The sequence below is a fragment of the Terrapene carolina genome, unplaced genomic scaffold (genome assembly GCF_002925995.2).
Source record: "Terrapene carolina triunguis isolate 2854851 unplaced genomic scaffold, T_m_triunguis-2.0 Scaffold67, whole genome shotgun sequence".
Lineage (NCBI taxonomy): Eukaryota > Metazoa > Chordata > Testudines > Emydidae > Terrapene > Terrapene triunguis.
The window spans coordinates 9,722,407-9,739,750 of record NW_020664418.1 but is presented as its reverse complement, the minus strand read 5'-3'; the positions used below and the strand labels follow the sequence as shown (position 1 = coordinate 9,739,750).

Here is a 17,344-nt window from a genome sequence, read left to right as displayed (position 1 = left end):
ATTTCAGCTCTTCCCCCATCAGGTATATATTTCATACCTTCCATCGGTAGGCAGATTCTTCTGAACAGTTGCCAGCTTCCCAATCTCACCCTGAGACATTGTTTTATGAAGCTTTGCTTGGCCTTCACCTGATGTGAAACGCTGCAATGTCTGCAACAATTACAAGTATAAAAATACTTTAAAATCAAGAGACTGGTTAGCATTGCAGGTGACACAGACCTCCTAGAACAATCTGAGATTTCATCTGCTACACACAAAAAATTGAAAATGTTATATACTATCATTAAAACATGTCTGATTTCTGTTTGGTTGTCAAAAAATTAACAATTGGGTGAAACCTAAATGGATAGGCCTGGTCCAACCTATTGATGATTCACTTACAGGCAACAAGAAACCTTAATGCCTCCCAGAAGAGCAGAACATTTCAAGTACAGCAAAACATACATACTGGCTTCAGCACATATTTAACTACATATTTTCACATAGAATTAACAAAACAACTCCTTCCCAAAGGAGCATCCCTTAAATTAGATTTAGCAATGGATATTTTAAACTGCTTCACACAAACCCACATGTTGTCCACATTACAAAGCAACCAAGAATGTTCAGCCAGTTGGAACACTCAATTGACTGATCAATCCAACTCTTCATTTTAGAAGAGGGATGTCTACAACAGAATTTCCAACAGATACTCCCAGCTAACAATGAAATTGTCAATAGCGCCAACATATCAGGGTACCCTATAAGATATTAATACATCCTCCTCAGTATTCAAGTTTTGGTGTGTATTCAACTCTGTAGAAGACTAAAAAAAATATTGATTTGTCCAAAGTGCTAGTGCACTGACCTGCTAAAATGAAGACACACCATTTAGGAGGAGGTAATATAAAGAAATTACATATGCTATGTTCAATCACTAACAGCACGATTCATAGTTTTTTCAACAGCTTATATTGCTGTGGGTACATTTTGAAGTGTGAATGGATTTAAATCGCATAGCTCATTAAATTCAATAAGAGTTCCATGAACAATACTGTATGCAAAGCTTTGAAAATATATGCTTTTTTGGGTTAAGTCTATTTGATTTTAAGTATTGCCTTATTTTGATTATTTCTCAATATTACAATATTACAGAGATGGTATTTTCTTAATCTCCCTAGCATGTTATAATAGAGAGGCAGTTTTCACAAAGTTATGTCAAATTTGGTTTGAAAGAGCAATGGTTATGGTTCTAAAAAGTTGTCCAATATCATGTCTTGAGGCAGCCAGTTGAGGTTGGTAATTTAGTTCTAATCTATGTACTTTCATAGCCCCATCACTGTAGTGTCCAAGAACAAATAATTAAAAATTAGAAATAAATAATAAATCTTTTTTCCCTGCCACGCCTATAGGAGGAAATGGTTTGATTAGTGGGTAGTATTTTTTGTTTGTTTGTTTCTTCTCTTCTAAAAGAAAAAAGCCAGGTGAAAGTTGTGACTTTGAGTAGATCCTTTTTCATTTGGCATGCAAAGCTATACATGCACGATATTCCTGAAGCAGCAAGGAGAAGAGATTTGGCCATATTAAACAAGAGGATTAGCTGAAGAGGGTCTGTTTAATCATCCAGCTTCTGCAAATACTGATGAGATTTGGTGACTCCATCAATGCGACTACTGAAAACTGCAGCCATTTCTCTCAGCAGAGCAGCCTGAAAGATCACAGGGTGAGAAACATTTCTTGACGTTAAAAATGTCAGGTCATTATGCAACTATTTTCAGCTAAAATTGGGGTTTCTGAACCTGACTCCTGGTTGTGACCATCTTACTGAAAACATCACATTTGGCACAAACACCACGGGAGCTGAAAGTCAGACTTTGTAAAACCAGATTGTATGTTACAATCAAAAAGACATTGATGGTTCATGCTCACAGAACCGTTACAGGAGTGTCACCTTTTCCAGCCAGATGAGTGTTATGAGGCATTCTAATGCATTTCAAGGAGTGTGATCTCTTTCTGGTCTATACAACTGTTTTTTTAAAATGAAAACACTATGATCAGCTGGACATGCTCTCTTATGTTTAATGCATTTCTTTCAATATAACCATTTTTTCTATTGTACCCATGAGTAATCTATATTTAAAAAAGGTTTTAACCAAAATTACATAAAATATGGATTCCAGGAGAACAACATTCACCATGTAATGAAAAAACTGTTACTAAGAGCCTATTTTATTTCTTTTACGTATATTGTTTTCCAGACATTTAAAGTGTTTTATCCCTTTCAACCAGCAGATGGCAGCATATGCAGAGCACTACCAACACTGAAATAAGAAGCTGCATAATAATTGAAGCTTGTGGATTTTCTCCAGCAAAGGTCACTGAGGCTCAGAATAAGATCCCAATCTCCTTCCAGTATTTTGATTAGTCTATTTATGTTGCGTTAAAGATATATTTTAAACACCCTCAAGAAACTAGAAAAAAAATCTATCATATTGAAATGACAGTAGCTGTTCACGTAGATATATGGATACAATGAAATACCTATTTCAATAACTGATACCTCAGATGCTCATGAAAGTAGGTACAGTTTGTACAAACCTCTCAGTTTAAAAATAAGCCTGTTAAAATATTTGTCTCAATGATGGCAGTTTGACTAAGTGGATTCAACCCTATTTTGTGATCACTTATCCTTATCCACAGAAACTTCTTAGCTCTGATATGTGTAAAAATAAGACGTTATAGGGGAATTTCTCAAAAATGCACTTCTGTGTTTTGGGATCTTTCTGGAACTGCACTTTGCAAATGAAAGCCATGGTTCATGTGGTCTGAGTGCGCAGGATTGGACACATTAAGCTTGGTTACTACTGTAAGCAGTAAAGGGGAAAGAAATATCTTCATGTTTGCTGTCCTCTTGGCCTAGATATGCTCTGCTTCAGCTTAAAACAAGCTCCATGTTGGTTCTGGCAGCAATGGCTGTGGGAATTCCAAAAGTAGGGTGGAAGGTTTGTTGTGCTGGTCCGTAGGCCAATACCACAATGTTCTTCCAGCTCACAGCTAGTGTATAGCAGCCGTCCTCACATCTGATCTTGCAAATCAAAGCAACCAAAAGCTTGTGTGCACACAGGGTATGTCTGCACAGCAAAGAAAAACCCGCGGCTAGCCCATGCCAGCCGACTCAGGCTCACGGGGCTGTTTCATTGTTGTGTAGACTTCCAGGCTGGGGCTGCAGCCCAAGCTTGGGCTGGAGCCTGAATTCTGGGACCCTTCCACCTCGCAGGGTCTTAGAGCCTGGGCTCCAGCCCAAGCTCGGAATTCTACACAGCAGTGAAACAGCCCCACAGCCCAAGCCCGAGTTGGCTGGCATGGGCCAGCCTTGGGCTTTTCTTTGCTGTGCAGACATACCCACAGAGGCTTTACATACAATGGTGCTGGTAGTGTTTTTTTTTTTAAGACAAGTCTGATGAAAGGATCTGTGTATGCTTTTTACATCAAGAGCATGACATGAAATCAGATTTTTCATAGAAAGAACGTGGTGCAGATGCGATGACCAAAGCTGATGTAATTTTCTTGGTAATAAATAGTTGGGATATGCAAGAACAAAGTGCTTATTCTAGTGGTCATCATGATTACACAGCATAAAACTTCCAGCAATATAAAAAGAATTCAGATACCTTGTTTGTAAACACTTTCATAGTGTAGTTGTTTATGTGAGCAACATCAACAAGTATTATAGATAGGGAAATAATCAGCTCTACTGAAGGGGCTTTTTGTATGATGACAAAATGCAGCAGGGAGATCATTGGCATCTTGCTTGTTGGATATTAACAATGTGGGGACTGAAAACAGCCATCTTTCTTGTGTGTGGATATACAGTGTAAAGTGTAAAGAGGAAAGGTCTGTTGATGCACATTGCATAGTGAAACAGATATAAGGGGTATATGAGATCATCATTAAACTATTAGATATGGTTTAAATTCTTTTTTCTTAGCACCACTGAGATTGCAATCACTATCCTACTATCCTCCTCTTCAGCTCTTCCATAGCTTTGGGATTGTTTTCTATTAAAAATTTAAAAAACTATTTTAACAACTGACTATATTTTTGAATGCAAGGTGTTGGTTTTACCTCATAATGCCCTGAATAGCTTGGAACTGTCCGAGCTGATAGAGTGTCTCTTCCCCTGCCAGGCTGCCATAGTTGCAATTGACAGAGACATTCAAGCTGGATTGCCCTTAAAAAGAGAGGGATCTAGCAGCAAAGTGTTCTCTGTTAGGGGGCTCAGGTCTGGAACAAGCGTTATCCACGGATTTAGAATAGGGTTGGTTTGTTGACCGTTAGAGCACACTGCAAGGTGCATCTATTTGTGCAGGCTGCAGGGGGTGGACTTTAATGGGTCTGGCAGGGTACAGGAGGGAATTAATTTCCTCTGGAATAATATGGGCTGAGTTTAGATTTAGTGTGTGCACGCTGCACATTTAAATATATGTGACTGTGACAGATGGAGATGATGCTTTGTTCCATCATGCTGGATTGAAGAGTTTTCATAAGATGCATTTCCCACTGATTAGTGATAGCTTATGACAAGGGTTCTTATTTCATGGATCTTTGTTGAAGTAATAACCCTCAAGTCCATGGATTGTCTGTTTTATGAGTTGGACAATGGGTGACAAATTTTGGAGTTACTCAGAACTTGTATTTTTTTAATTCAAAACTCACGTCACTGCTTTATTAAGAAAGGTGTAGTGAGAGTATCCTCATTATTGTCTCATTTTCAATGCCTCCTCAAACGCCTTGGGGAAAAAGGGTTTCACTTCCATAAATGGCATTTAAAGATTTTCACCCTCTCCCCTCACAAATTATCTAAACAAATCATTGCAAAATGATAAATGCTTCATACAACATCTCAAATGAGGCTTTAACTGATTCTCTAGCCAAGCTCGCTTACATACATGATACAAGAGATTGCAAGCTCGCTGTTTAAAAGTAAAAACAAGCTCTATTAATCCTTTAAGATAAGCTGTACATGACATTTGTACTTGTCATACTGTTTGATAACTAGAATTTTGCTGACTAGAAAATCCAAGCAGCCTTTGAAAAGATGGCCTCATTGTCAATCACACTATTGTCACCAAAGTCTACTTTGTCTTAAGCAATCAGATTCAACATTTGCACCTTCAACTTCACCTCTGGTTGAAGACTCTCTCTCTTTGCAGATATGTGCATAGCACAGTGCCAGCGAGCAACACCATCTAATGCACCTTTACCTACCAGCAGGCTACACAAATAAATCGATTTTGCACACAGGACATCAGCAGGTTTTACTGTACTAGGACTTCAAACAGGCAGGCTAGTAATAACAGCAGCAGCTGAATCAAAAAGTGCTTTAGTTTTCAGTGTCACACTCTGTATTTCTTTCATGTATTCAGCAACCATTGGCTTATGAACAGCACACCAAAAACATTAACTAAAAACTGACTTTTGATAATTAGCAGCTGTTGTGCATGTGTGATAAACTAATTTGTTTTTCTCATTAAAATAATCACCACCATCCAAAGGAAGATTGCTTGGCTGTCCTTCCTATTGTATTGAAATCTTAAGGCAAACAACAAATACACACCCACATTCAAGTACTCTCCGGTTTGTACTGAAACCAACTCACATCCGTACTGCTGTATTGTTAAGTTGCTTTATCACATGTAACAGCCTCTCAGGCACTGCAAGGGCTAAGCTATTAACATCTAAATGCTAATAAGCTTCTGGAAACTGCATCACTTGAACAGTCCATAAATTTTGCTGTTCTAAAATAGCACTGAGACAAAGGCAAGGCGGTTCTGAAATACAGAAGCCAAAAGCTGTCGCTTCCAAAGAGCTGGTCTCAAACCTAGTCCTGCAATATAGAAGACAGATGGAAATGCTGCATGTATTTACAAGACACACAGATATACAGTATTTTTATGCAACAATGTATCTATCCAGCATATGCTAGAAAGCAGAGCCTGGCCGTGCAAGTGACTGCTCCCAGATGATACCACTTTGCGCGCCCAACCACCAGTTAGAGATAGTGATGGAGTATTACAGAGGGTAAGTGATACAGAAGGAGAGATGATACATAGTGTGCACTGATGAGACCGGCCTAGAACTACTTGCATGCAATGACCGTTGTTAAACCCAGTGAGCAGAATCATAGGACCATTTCCAATCAGAGGCATGAACTAAAACCCTTCCAAGGATAGCGTCCTCCATCCTAACCGTGAGCCCAGCACCTGTTTGCATCTCAGCAGAGTTTTCCAGTGTGAAAGATTTCTACTGCTAAAAGAACTAATGCTTTGTAACAGGGTAAACCTCCAGGAACACAGCATGCACTTAGCTTATGGCACTGCTTACCTACACAGTGCAGACTCCTTTTAATCAGTTTATCTAAAATAGCTTTTAAAAATCTCTTTTTAGATGTTTGGTCTGTAAATAATCTAAAGAGCACAGGAGCCAACAGAACTGCAGCAAGACACCAAATATTTTGGAGTTTCCCGAATTTAGTTTCCAAAGAGCCTATTCAATGTCAGTTGCTTTGGTCATTGTACTCAATCCTTTACCATACTAGTCTGGTCTTCAGCAGCACTTATTATTTTCAGTCAAACAGGCCCAATATGAGTGACCTTCTCCAGTGGGAACTTTCCTCCAAACATTCACAGATGTTTTTAAAGTCCATGCATGCAAATATTACTTCTCCCCTCACCCCCCACCTTTTATTTTAGAATAGTGGCTTTTATTCTGCCATAACAGAGGCAGTGAGAATTTCAACGGTTTGGGTGTTTACACTGCAAACTGCAGAAGTTCAACTATAGGTGAAATGTAACTCTCAAGATCTGAGAGACAGAGTTTGCTTTTTTGATCCAATTTCTTAAGAAAAAAATCAGTTTGGCCATTTATAAAATTACTTGAATATAATTTCCCAGCTTCCTTTACTGTGATTAAAGCGGGAAATAGAGAGGAACTGCAAATCAACCACCCATGACTTTCATCAAAAGAGCAGCACTGGGCCTGTGAAGCAATGTTACTGAGAGACTGTAATAGTGTTTCTGACAGACAGTAATGGCGGTATACCTAACTCGAAAACCAAGAAGGATTTAAAACAAACAAAAGGAAGTATTTCTTCACACAATGTAGTCAACCTTTGGAACTCCTTGCCAGAGGATGTTGTGAGGACCAAAACTAGAACAGGGTTCAAAAAAGAACTAGATATATTCATGGAGGATAGGTCCATCAATGGCTATTAGCCAGGATGGGAGGGATGGTGTCTGTACCCTCTGTTTGCCAGAAGCTGGCAATGGGTGACAGGGGATGGATCAATTGATGATTACCTGTTCTGTTCATTCCCTCTAGGGCACCTGACATTGGCCACTGTCCTGACAGGATACTGGGCTAGATGGACCTTTGGTCTGACCCACTATGGCCATTCTTATGTAACAAGAGAAACCTAAAGAGTCAACTGGATCAACAATCCACTCTCGTCTCCTCCCCTCCGCAAAGAATATTCACCCTAAGGATTTTTTTTTTTTTACAGCTATTGTTAAAAACAAAAAAGGAGTTTAACAAAAAGTGCCACCTCATTTCAGGTAGTCCTGTAGCAATTCCCCCCAGTAAAGGCATGTTATGGTGATAAAGCTGATTCTGCTGTATGTATAGTGAGTGTGGCAGGAAGTTCACATCACCTGTGGGGTAACATGCCATATGCTCTCCAATCCCTAGCCAGAGCAACACGGCTCCAGAATGAAATGCCTACCTGAACTATGGACTTCACAGTTTTGGTCAGTTTTCTGCCACAACTTTAGCATTAATTAAAATATTTTGTGTGTATGTGTAAGACAGAGATGGTCTAAACCATCTGAATGAGTGGGTAGGAAACGAGACATTTCCTGTGCGGATATCTGCATTTTCACATGTGGTCTCGCTCCCATTTTCTTTTATCTTGGAAAAAAATTGATGCCAGAAACTAATTTCTTTGAAGTTACAGACCTCAAATAATAAGTGAAGCATTATTTTAAAAGGGAAATAAATGGCCAGAAAGTGTAATGAAAGGTAAACAATCAAAACTAATAGGAAAAATGTAAGATACAGATAGAGTTTTTGTTGTTTAATCAAAGAACTGATTGTATGTATGTGGGACAATTTGTTTGGTTAGATCTTTTCCGATCACCTGTACAATGAATCTTGTCAAAGGAGAGGGAGATTAGGCAGGCTGTGGCTATTGTTATAAACTAGTAGAATGTATTAAACAGTCTTTGTAAGTCTACAGAGAAACTACATAAGTCCTGCAAGACCTCCCTATTCCCTAGTCTTTTTCATGATTGCTGGCAGGGCGATCCTTAGCATTTGTACTAGGTATATGCTGTAGCTCTCTGGAGAAGCACTACTTTCATTAGGTGTCTTATTTGTCAAATCCATCGTGAAGGCAATGCCAAGGTTTGATATAAACACAAGTGCCGCCTTCCCCCCACTCATTTGTTGAGGTTGCTTCTGCTGTGTTCTCTGAGTTTACCCATCTACAGCATCATTATCAGTGGGAAAAGAAGCAGTGTAGGGTGTCAGTACAGCTAAGGGTTAGCAAAGAAATGCTCCCGCACAGCTGCTTGCTCCCTTTGTTTTCCCGCATGTCGGAAAATTACCATTTCGGAGTCACTGTGACAGGCCTGCCCAAGCCTGGCTGTAGGCCCTGGCTCAAGGTGAGGAGGTTGGTCAGGGGAGAGAAGGAACTCAAAATTGTCATCGTAATCATCTTCCTCCGTATCCCCCTCCCCATCAGCAAAAGTACCTCTAGTCAAGAAATCGGAGCGCGTCCGCGCCATGCGGGCTTTCTTTTTATGGGCCGGTCTGGCAACCTGCTTGACCAAATGATAAAACAGATAACATAAAAATGTTTTAAAAGAAAAGGCGATTCTGCTGATGTTTGATATCACAGGGTAGGTCAAGTACAGCCTTAAGAACTCCATGAACAATATGCTAATCCACACATAACACACAAGTATCATAGCTAGTGCAGGGGATTGGGGAAAACAAAAATGAAAGACAGCACTGGGAAAATGGACAGTCATGGATGTTACCAAAACATATGTTAAACAAAACAAGACATGACTGCATTCTACAGTGTTTACCACTGGGGCATTCATGGCAGAAAACATCTTGCAATTCTGCACTAGTATGTTCTTGTGTTAATTAGGGTATCCTGAAGAGAAGGTTTTAATGTTTCCATACCATTAGTATCTCCCCTTCCTTCTCACAGACTCGTAATTGAACAGCACCCACCCTTCTGTTTTCTCTTCAAACACTTGAGAGGAAACTGGCAGAATAAGTTTTGTTTAATTGAAAGATAAAATAAGAAAGCTGTAACTTACCCCCCCTCTGCCTGGCCCAGGGAACTTTAGTGGCTTTCTAGGTGGTTCATCTTTCGAAAGGATCTGATGATTTGAAGATTCCTTGTTGAAACTCAACAACAACAACAACAAAAAGACATTTAAATTCCTCGCCCAGGTTCACCCATAACATCAGTCCAGATTCTAGAAACATTTGAGTATGTACAACTCAACGGATCAAGAATAAATTGCAATTTGATTTCATGTGTTTTAAGGGATGCCATCTTTAGTTATTCAGCATACACTTAATACAATTAAACACTGTAGTGAGGATAAAAAGCACGAATGAACAGAACTCCTGTCCTTCGTCAAGCTATGAACCATCATCCTTACTGCACACTTGCTAGTAGCTCTCATACAGGTTATCTTTAGTGCTTTGTGTTGGGAAGTAAAATTGCAGAATGGAAAAAAAGTTAAGTAACAAGAGACAGAAAATCATATTAAAAATTTTCATTGCCATACTACTGTCTAGGAGGAGAAATTTTATTTCCTCTGTTATTCCTTCTTCTGGCCTCCCACAGGGTTTTGTCTACTAAACTGCAAGATCTTTAGGGCAAGAATAGTCTTCATTTCGTATCTTATACAGCATCAAGTTAATTGTTGCACTGATTTAAATGAAATAAATAAAAAGTAATAGTTTAGACTAGGGTTGTCAAGCGATTAAAAAAATTAATCGCGCTCTTAAAAATAGAATACCATTTATTTAAATATTTTTGGATATTTTCTACATTTTCAAATATATTTATTTAGATTACAAAACAGAATACAAAGTGCACAGTGCTCACTTTAAATTTATTTTTATAACAAATATTTGTACTGTAAAAAAACAAAAGAAATACTATTTTCCAATTCATCTAATACAAGTACGGTAGTGCAATCTTTTTATCATGAAAGTTGAACTTACATATGTAGAATTATGTACAAAGGAATAACTGCATTCAAAAATAAAACAATGTAAAATGGAGCCTACAAGTCCAATCAGTCCTACTTCTTGTTCAGCCAATCACTCAGACAAACAAGTTTGTTTACATTTATGGGAGATAATGCTGTCCACTTCTTAATTACAATGTCACCTGTAAGTGAGAACAGGCATTCACATGTCACTGTTGTAGCCGGCATCGCAAGATATTTACATGCCAGATGCGCTAAAGATTCATATGTCCCTTGATGCTTCACCCACCATTCCAGAGGACATGCATCCATGCTGATGATGGATTCTGCTCAATAACGATCCAAAGCAGCACGGACTGACGCATGTTCATTTTCATCATCTGAGTCAGATGCCACTAGCAGAAGGTTGATTTTCTTTTTTGGTGGTTGGGGTTCTGTAGTTTCCGCTCTTTTAAGACTTCTGAATGCATGCTCCACACCTCATCTCTCTCAGATTTTGGAAGGCATTCAGATTCTTAAATCTTGGGTCGAGTGCTGTAGCTATCTTTAGAAATTTCACATTGGTATCTTCTTTGCATTTTGTCAAATTTGCAGTGAAAGTGTTCTTAAAATGAACAACATGTGCTGGGTCATCATCCAAGATTGCTATAACATGAAATATATGGCAGAATGCAGGTAAAACAGAGCAGGGGACATACAATTCTCCCCCCAAGAAGTTCAGTCACAAATGTAATTAACACATTTTTTTAATGAGCATCATCAGCATGCCCTCTGGAATGATGGCCAAAGCATGAAGAGGCATATGAGTCTTTAGCACATCTAGCACGTAAATACATCGCCAGCTACAACAGTGCCATATGAATGCCTGTTCTCACTTACAGGTGACATTGTAATTAAGAAGTGGGCAGCTTTACATCTCCCGTAAATGTAAACAAACTTGCTTGTCTGAGCGATTGGCTGAACAAGAAGTAGGACTGATTGGACTTGTAGGCTCTAAAGTGTTACATTGTTTTGTTTTTGAGTGCAGTTATGTGATAAAAAAAATCCACATTTGTATGTTGCACTTTCACGATAAAGAGATCGCACTACAGTACTTTGTATGAGGTGAATTGAAAAATACTATTTCTTTTGTTTATCATTTTTACAGTGCAAATATTTGTAACCAAAAATAATATAAAATGAGTACTGTACACTTGGTATTCTGTGTTGTAATTTAAATCGATATATTTGAAAATGTAGAAAAACATTCAAAAATATTTAATAAATTTCAATTGGTATTCTATAGTTTAACAGTGCGATTAATTGCAACAAATTTTTTTAATCACAATTAATTTTTTGAATTAATCGCATGAGTTAACTGTGATTAATCGACAGCCCTAGTTTAGACATTGCAACTAAGTCCCACCTTTGTCTGCCTGTGTCTCAATCACCTCTGTGCCTTCTTTCACATGTGCCACACTGTACAATTGAAGGTCCCTGATATCATCTGCCACACCACTTAAAAAACCAATTCTGCCATGCTGCCTATAGTGACACTTCCTGTTTTGTATGGGTGGGGGGGGGGAGAGGCGCAGGCCAGGAAAGAACTTGGACAAAGGAAACTGATTCAACCCTCTCCCCTGCCCTCCTTCCCTTAAGGCAAATAGAAAAGTGCCTAGCACACAGTAGGTGGTACCATGAACCAATTAATAGCAGCAAACAACATAAAAGACATTTGGGAGGCTGCTTTGGGAGGGATGAAGGGTGCCGTTACCCTGCAGACACAGCTCCCTAAAGGCACTCAGACCTTGTCTACACTGCCACTTACAGCACTGAAACTTTCTTCGCTCAGGGGTATGAAACCTCCCCACCCGAGCGATGCAAGTTTCAGTGCTGTAAAGTGGCAGTGTAGACAGTGCTACAGCGCTGGGAGCTATTTCCCTCACGGAGGTAGTTTTATTACAGCGCTGGGAGAGCTCTCTCCCACTGCTGGAGCCGCGACTACACAGCCACGTTAAAGTGCTGCCACTTTTAACGTCGGCTGTGTAGACATATCCCAGATCAGCCTGACCCGCAGATTTGCGGGGGAGGAAACATGAGCACAGGATCGAAATGCTGCCATGACCTGTGCTTGGAATGAACCCACCATTTAACCTGCAAAGAACTTCCCATATTCTATGCAGTTGTTTCTAATACTGCCAAGACTGTTAAATGTATACTTTATTCACAGCAGCTCTTTTTCAAAACCTTGTGCACCTCCAGTCTCCATAAGGAGAAGACCTGCTCTAGAGAGACACAAGGTGGGTGAGGAAATTTTTTTTTACTGGACCAATTTCTGCTGGTGAGAGAGAGAAGCTTTCGAGCCACACAGAGCTTTTCTTCAGGTCAGGGGAAGGTTCTCCCAGCATCATAGCTAAATGCAAGGTGGAACAGATTGCTTAAGAAGAAGAGCTCTGTGTAGCTGGAAAGCTTGTCTCTCTCACCAACCGAAGTTGGTCCAGTAAAAGATATTACCTCACCCACCTTCTCTCTCTAATATCCTGGGACCACCATGGCTACAACCACACTGCATAGAAGATCTGCATTTATTCCCTTTTCCCTGACAGTGCAAGATTGTTCCCTAGTTGACCATTCACTACTATTTTGTCCACTGAAATTTTAAATGTGTGAAGTGTTGGAGATTCTACTACTTCCCTTGGGAATCTATTCTACCAGATAATAATAAAACTAAGTTTTTTCTGATACTTCTCTTAAACTCCTTTCTTACTTTCATCCCATCCTTCCTACTCACACCACTTTGTACTGCCCTAACTACTGTAATTTCTCTCCTTTCTTGCTATTAACACTTTTCAGATGTTTGCTGTAGATGGTTAGCTTGGCTCTCCATAGTCACGCATAGCCACCTGACAGACTGTATGGTATGCACTGCATGAGAGTTCTGTTAATTTTCCTTTTAAGTCAATCCCTCCAGCTTCCTAATAATTACTGATATTTTTCTCTGAATCCTCCCCATTTTATCAGCATCTTTTTGGTAATGAGGTGCCCAAAACTGATCATGTGGCTCTTTGTTTCATTGCAAACCTGTAGAAATCAATCCTATTTTCAGGAAAGGTCATGCAATAGTCACCTCTCATGGTATAAAGCAAGCAAACAAACAAATGCTCCACTCACAGAAAATGACTGTCTTTTGGTGTGAAGAAAATAGCACTAGCCCGCGGCTCACTAGAAGAGGCATCAGTGCTCTGGTTGGGAATTCGGGGTTGCCTGAGGCGCTCTGTCCTTGCAGCATGGCTGCTAGAGAAGTCCCCAGATTCTACAGCCAGTTTTGAATTCCAACGATCTGTTCTGGTTGATTCCTGTGTCATTCCAGGTTGACCTTCTTTTCGCTCCAGGAACATGCTGACAGGCCTGTCCTTTTGTGCTATGTGGGCTGGGGGGCTCCCTTTCTTTGCAACAGTGAGCCCTTTAATATCCACTGATGAGGTTGGTGTTGCATTCACAGTCTGGAAATTTTCCCCTTTGCTCTGGGGATTTAGGATGAGGAGAGATTGAGGCCTGTTGTCTGTTTTCTTTGGGGGTCTGAGAGACACTCCTTGTGAGGGATCCTTGATTCTGCTGTGCTCAGTCCTTTGCAAGGCCTCTCCCCTCCCTTGTCTCTCGAATTGCTCAAAAACTTTGCGTTGTTTGTCCAGAATTTCCTTCTGCTGGCGGATCTGCTCCATCATCTCCCTCTCATTTTGCTGCTGCAGCTGCTTTTGTCGCTCCTCCTTCTCCACATTCAGCTTCTCAAGTCTCCTGATAACAGAGTCTGAAGAATGTGTATCTGATGCAAGAGCAGGTAGGCTTTCCTCTTGCTTGACAGGAGGGTTTTCTCCTCTCTCTTTGTCCAAGGCTTTGCCCTGGCCCTGCCTGCCTGGCTCCGTATCTTTCTGAACCTCAGGAAACGTACCTGGTTTTTCTTCCTTTTCCATTAGTTTGTTCTTCAAGTTATTCTCCACCAGTGACTGATTTGCTTTCTGGGTGTCCTGTGGTGGAATGTAGAAAGTAGGCAGATTGCTAGAAATGAAGGTCTCTCTTGGATGCATCTTGTAGATAACATTCTGGGTATCACAGACCACCCGCTCCTTAGTAGCAGGACTCTCTGGTAACTCAGAACTTGATGGTGTCCTTTTTCTGTTAGATAAGTTGCTGTTCACATCTGCTGAGAAGAAGGTTGTGTCCTGTAAACCAGACTTAGGACTGTGAGGTAAAGAGTCCTGGGTCTCAGTGGAGACAGACTGCATGTCTTGCTCTTCTAAAACTGGAGAATCAAGTTTATTCTTCTGAGTATCCTCACAGCTTAACACTTCTAAGCTCCCCTGAGAGCTTTCACTCTCTGGGGTTCCCTGTGGAGAATGAAGGACCTCTGACACAAGCTCTGTGGACCACCGACGCTCCTCTGAGGGAGACACCCCTCCAGTGGACCTGACCTTAAGCAATTCCAAGCTAAATATTGCTTGTTCCAATTCACGCATTCTCCGGCTTTCTCTTTTTGCGCGGACCACTTTTTTCTGGTTGAGATCCTCCAGTGATTTGGGCCTCTCTCTCACAACTACTTCCTCTTCAATGTCCATGCCACTTTGGCTGCTGGCTCTCTCGTGTCTTTTGTACAGTAAGTCTCCAGAACTGTCTACTGGATCAGCATGATTCACCCGACTATTCTCTATTACTGATTTATGTTCCTCTACAGCTCTCACCCGCTGTTCAAACGAGCCATCCTCCCACTTAGATGGGTCTGAGCCCCTAATTTTCATAGTATCATCTGCCTCCAGTCCATCCTCTTCTCTGATTGACACTCCATTCTCCAGCTGTCTGTCTTTTAATCTCTGCTCTTTTAAAGCTGTAAATCTGCAAGGATGAGAAAACAGCAGATTTTTAGAGTGTTTCCACTTTCATTGCTTGGATGCATTGTATTGATTCTGAAGAGACGTTTAAGAGAAAGTGCCTGTGTTTGGTTTTAATACCTTAGCTAAACACACATTTAAAAATCATGTGTGAGACTGCACATGGGTATTCTACATAACATGTTCATTCTTTCCCCAGTTGTGAATGACACTGGTGTCTATTAGTGAGAACTGCTGCTTTCCTGACTATGGTCGCTCTAAACTTTATCAGTATTTTGTTTTTGCTTTCTTTTGTAAATTAATATATCCAGGGAAGCACAGTTCAAATGCAGCATCTGGTGTTTTGGTCATGTTCTTTACCAGCTTTCTAGCTGGGCTGATTAAGGTACAATCAGGTACTAGTGACTTGCACAATGTATTTAGAGTCATTATTCTGGCTCTCAGCTCGTTTACAGTACACCAGTGGGTCCCAACCCTTTCAGACAGTTATACCACTTCCACAGAGTAATGCCTCAGCGGTGTGCTTTCAACTGAACGCTCTGCTGATCAGGAGACTGGTGTTTGGAGCAGACTAAGCTCCACTGTGGGTTACAGAGAGAGTGGACAACTGAGTGGGAGGCACGTAGTGGCAGCACAGGGGCCCAAGCATACCAGGGAAGGGGAACATGATGTTCTAGTAACAAAAGCCTGAAAAATGCTAGTATTCATGCCAATTGCTGGGAATCATTGCTCCGAATCACACAGCCTTCCTGCTACCCAGTCATCTTTATTCAACATTTCACTTTTGTGTCCACCGAGGTTGATCACATTACCTATGCCGTGTTACGTATCCTCTGCATGCTGCTTGCAATAGGATGACTTTATTTCTCTTGGCCCTGTAGAGTCTCTTTGCGCAGTATCCTCGCCAGCCTCCCTGTATGCACATGGCTGCGGCATGCCTATGCCTAGAGCATTCCCGCCAATAGTTCTGGATGATGAAGGCTGCAACCCGCATCTGCAGGAATCTTCGCCTCTCCACAAAACCTCGCCAGTGGGCCTGAAGAACGAGTGCTGCATTGCTGAAAAGGAGAGGATCAACTAGGGAGTCTTCAGCTTGCTTTCTACTCTGATAACTGCGCCAGTACCTCTGCAGAAAAACAGATAACATTTCTTGGTGATGTGTTTGGTACCAGACTCATTTAGAGAGCAAGACCCATGAAATAAACCCATTCTCCTAATAAACATGTGCTGGGTATCCAGGCTGCATGGCCTACTCCCAAGGAAGAGTGGGACACCTTGGGGGGTCTGACACACTGACGGAGTTCCTCCAAGGGACAGTTTAAAAGTTGGGGCATAGAACAGATCCTGTGGATCAGTAAAAGAGGGCACAGTAAACTTTGCCAAGGACACCAGGTCAGACCACTATTGGTAGGAAAAGTTTCCTGGAATCTTTAATAGCCACTTGGATAAGCAAACAAGGCCTCAGCGTAAGAGTGCATCTAAGAGTCAGATCCAAAGTAAACCACTTGCTATGCCTAACTTATAATGATGAAGGACTAGACTGATTCTGCCAGGATGTGACTCTGTGTTTCCAGGGAGTTACAGGTAGGTTTTTCAAACCAGATACTTATATCACTAATGTCCTCCCATCCAGTTCTGCAAAACTGTTCCCTTCTTAATATGAAATCAATAGCTGAACAATACAGTACAGAGCTCCCTCTTCCATCTCTGCTCATAAAATATGCTATCCCAATTTCCTTGGAGAAGAAACAAATTAAACAAAAAATGATACCAACAATGATAAACAAACGGATTCATATAACGTAGATTGCAATAGCACCTAGGTAATGGACTCCATTGTGGTAGGCTCTGTACAAAAATATAACAAAGACGGTCTCTGCCCAAAAGAGCTTACAAAATTTAAAACGAAGGTCACCCGGTAGATACGACAAACAAATGAGAGAAGAACAGGCTCAAAGTGAGAGAATCATAATTAAGGCTACGATTTGGTCACGGCAGTCATGGATTCCATGACTTTACTGGACCTCTGTGACTTCTATGGCTTCAGGAGGCGAAGGTGGGACTGTGCACCCCTGCCCTGCAACTGGGGCTGGCTGGAACCAGTACCCTGCAGTCGCAGTCCCAGCCCTGCGGTTTCCATCAGGGGCCGCAGCCGGGGCCGTGCGCCCCAGCCCTGCAGCTTCCACCTGGGGCTGCAGCTGGGAC

The 17,344-nt window shown here is 41.0% G+C and overlaps 1 protein-coding gene across 1 annotated transcript in view; it reads right to left on the bottom strand.

Moving 5' to 3' along the window:
- Positions 1-17,344, bottom strand: part of MYO9A (myosin IXA) — a 239,300-nt gene that overhangs the window by 33,907 nt on the left and 188,049 nt on the right. Inside the window, exons 23-27 of the mRNA XM_026648438.2 lie at positions 15,952-16,265; positions 13,428-15,143; positions 9,369-9,459; positions 8,643-8,855; positions 38-150 (exon numbers count right to left, since the gene is read on the bottom strand). Of these exons, the coding sequence (XP_026504223.1) occupies positions 38-150; positions 8,643-8,855; positions 9,369-9,459; positions 13,428-15,143; positions 15,952-16,265 (2,447 nt within the window). The remainder of the gene's footprint in view (positions 1-37; positions 151-8,642; positions 8,856-9,368; positions 9,460-13,427; positions 15,144-15,951; positions 16,266-17,344) is intronic.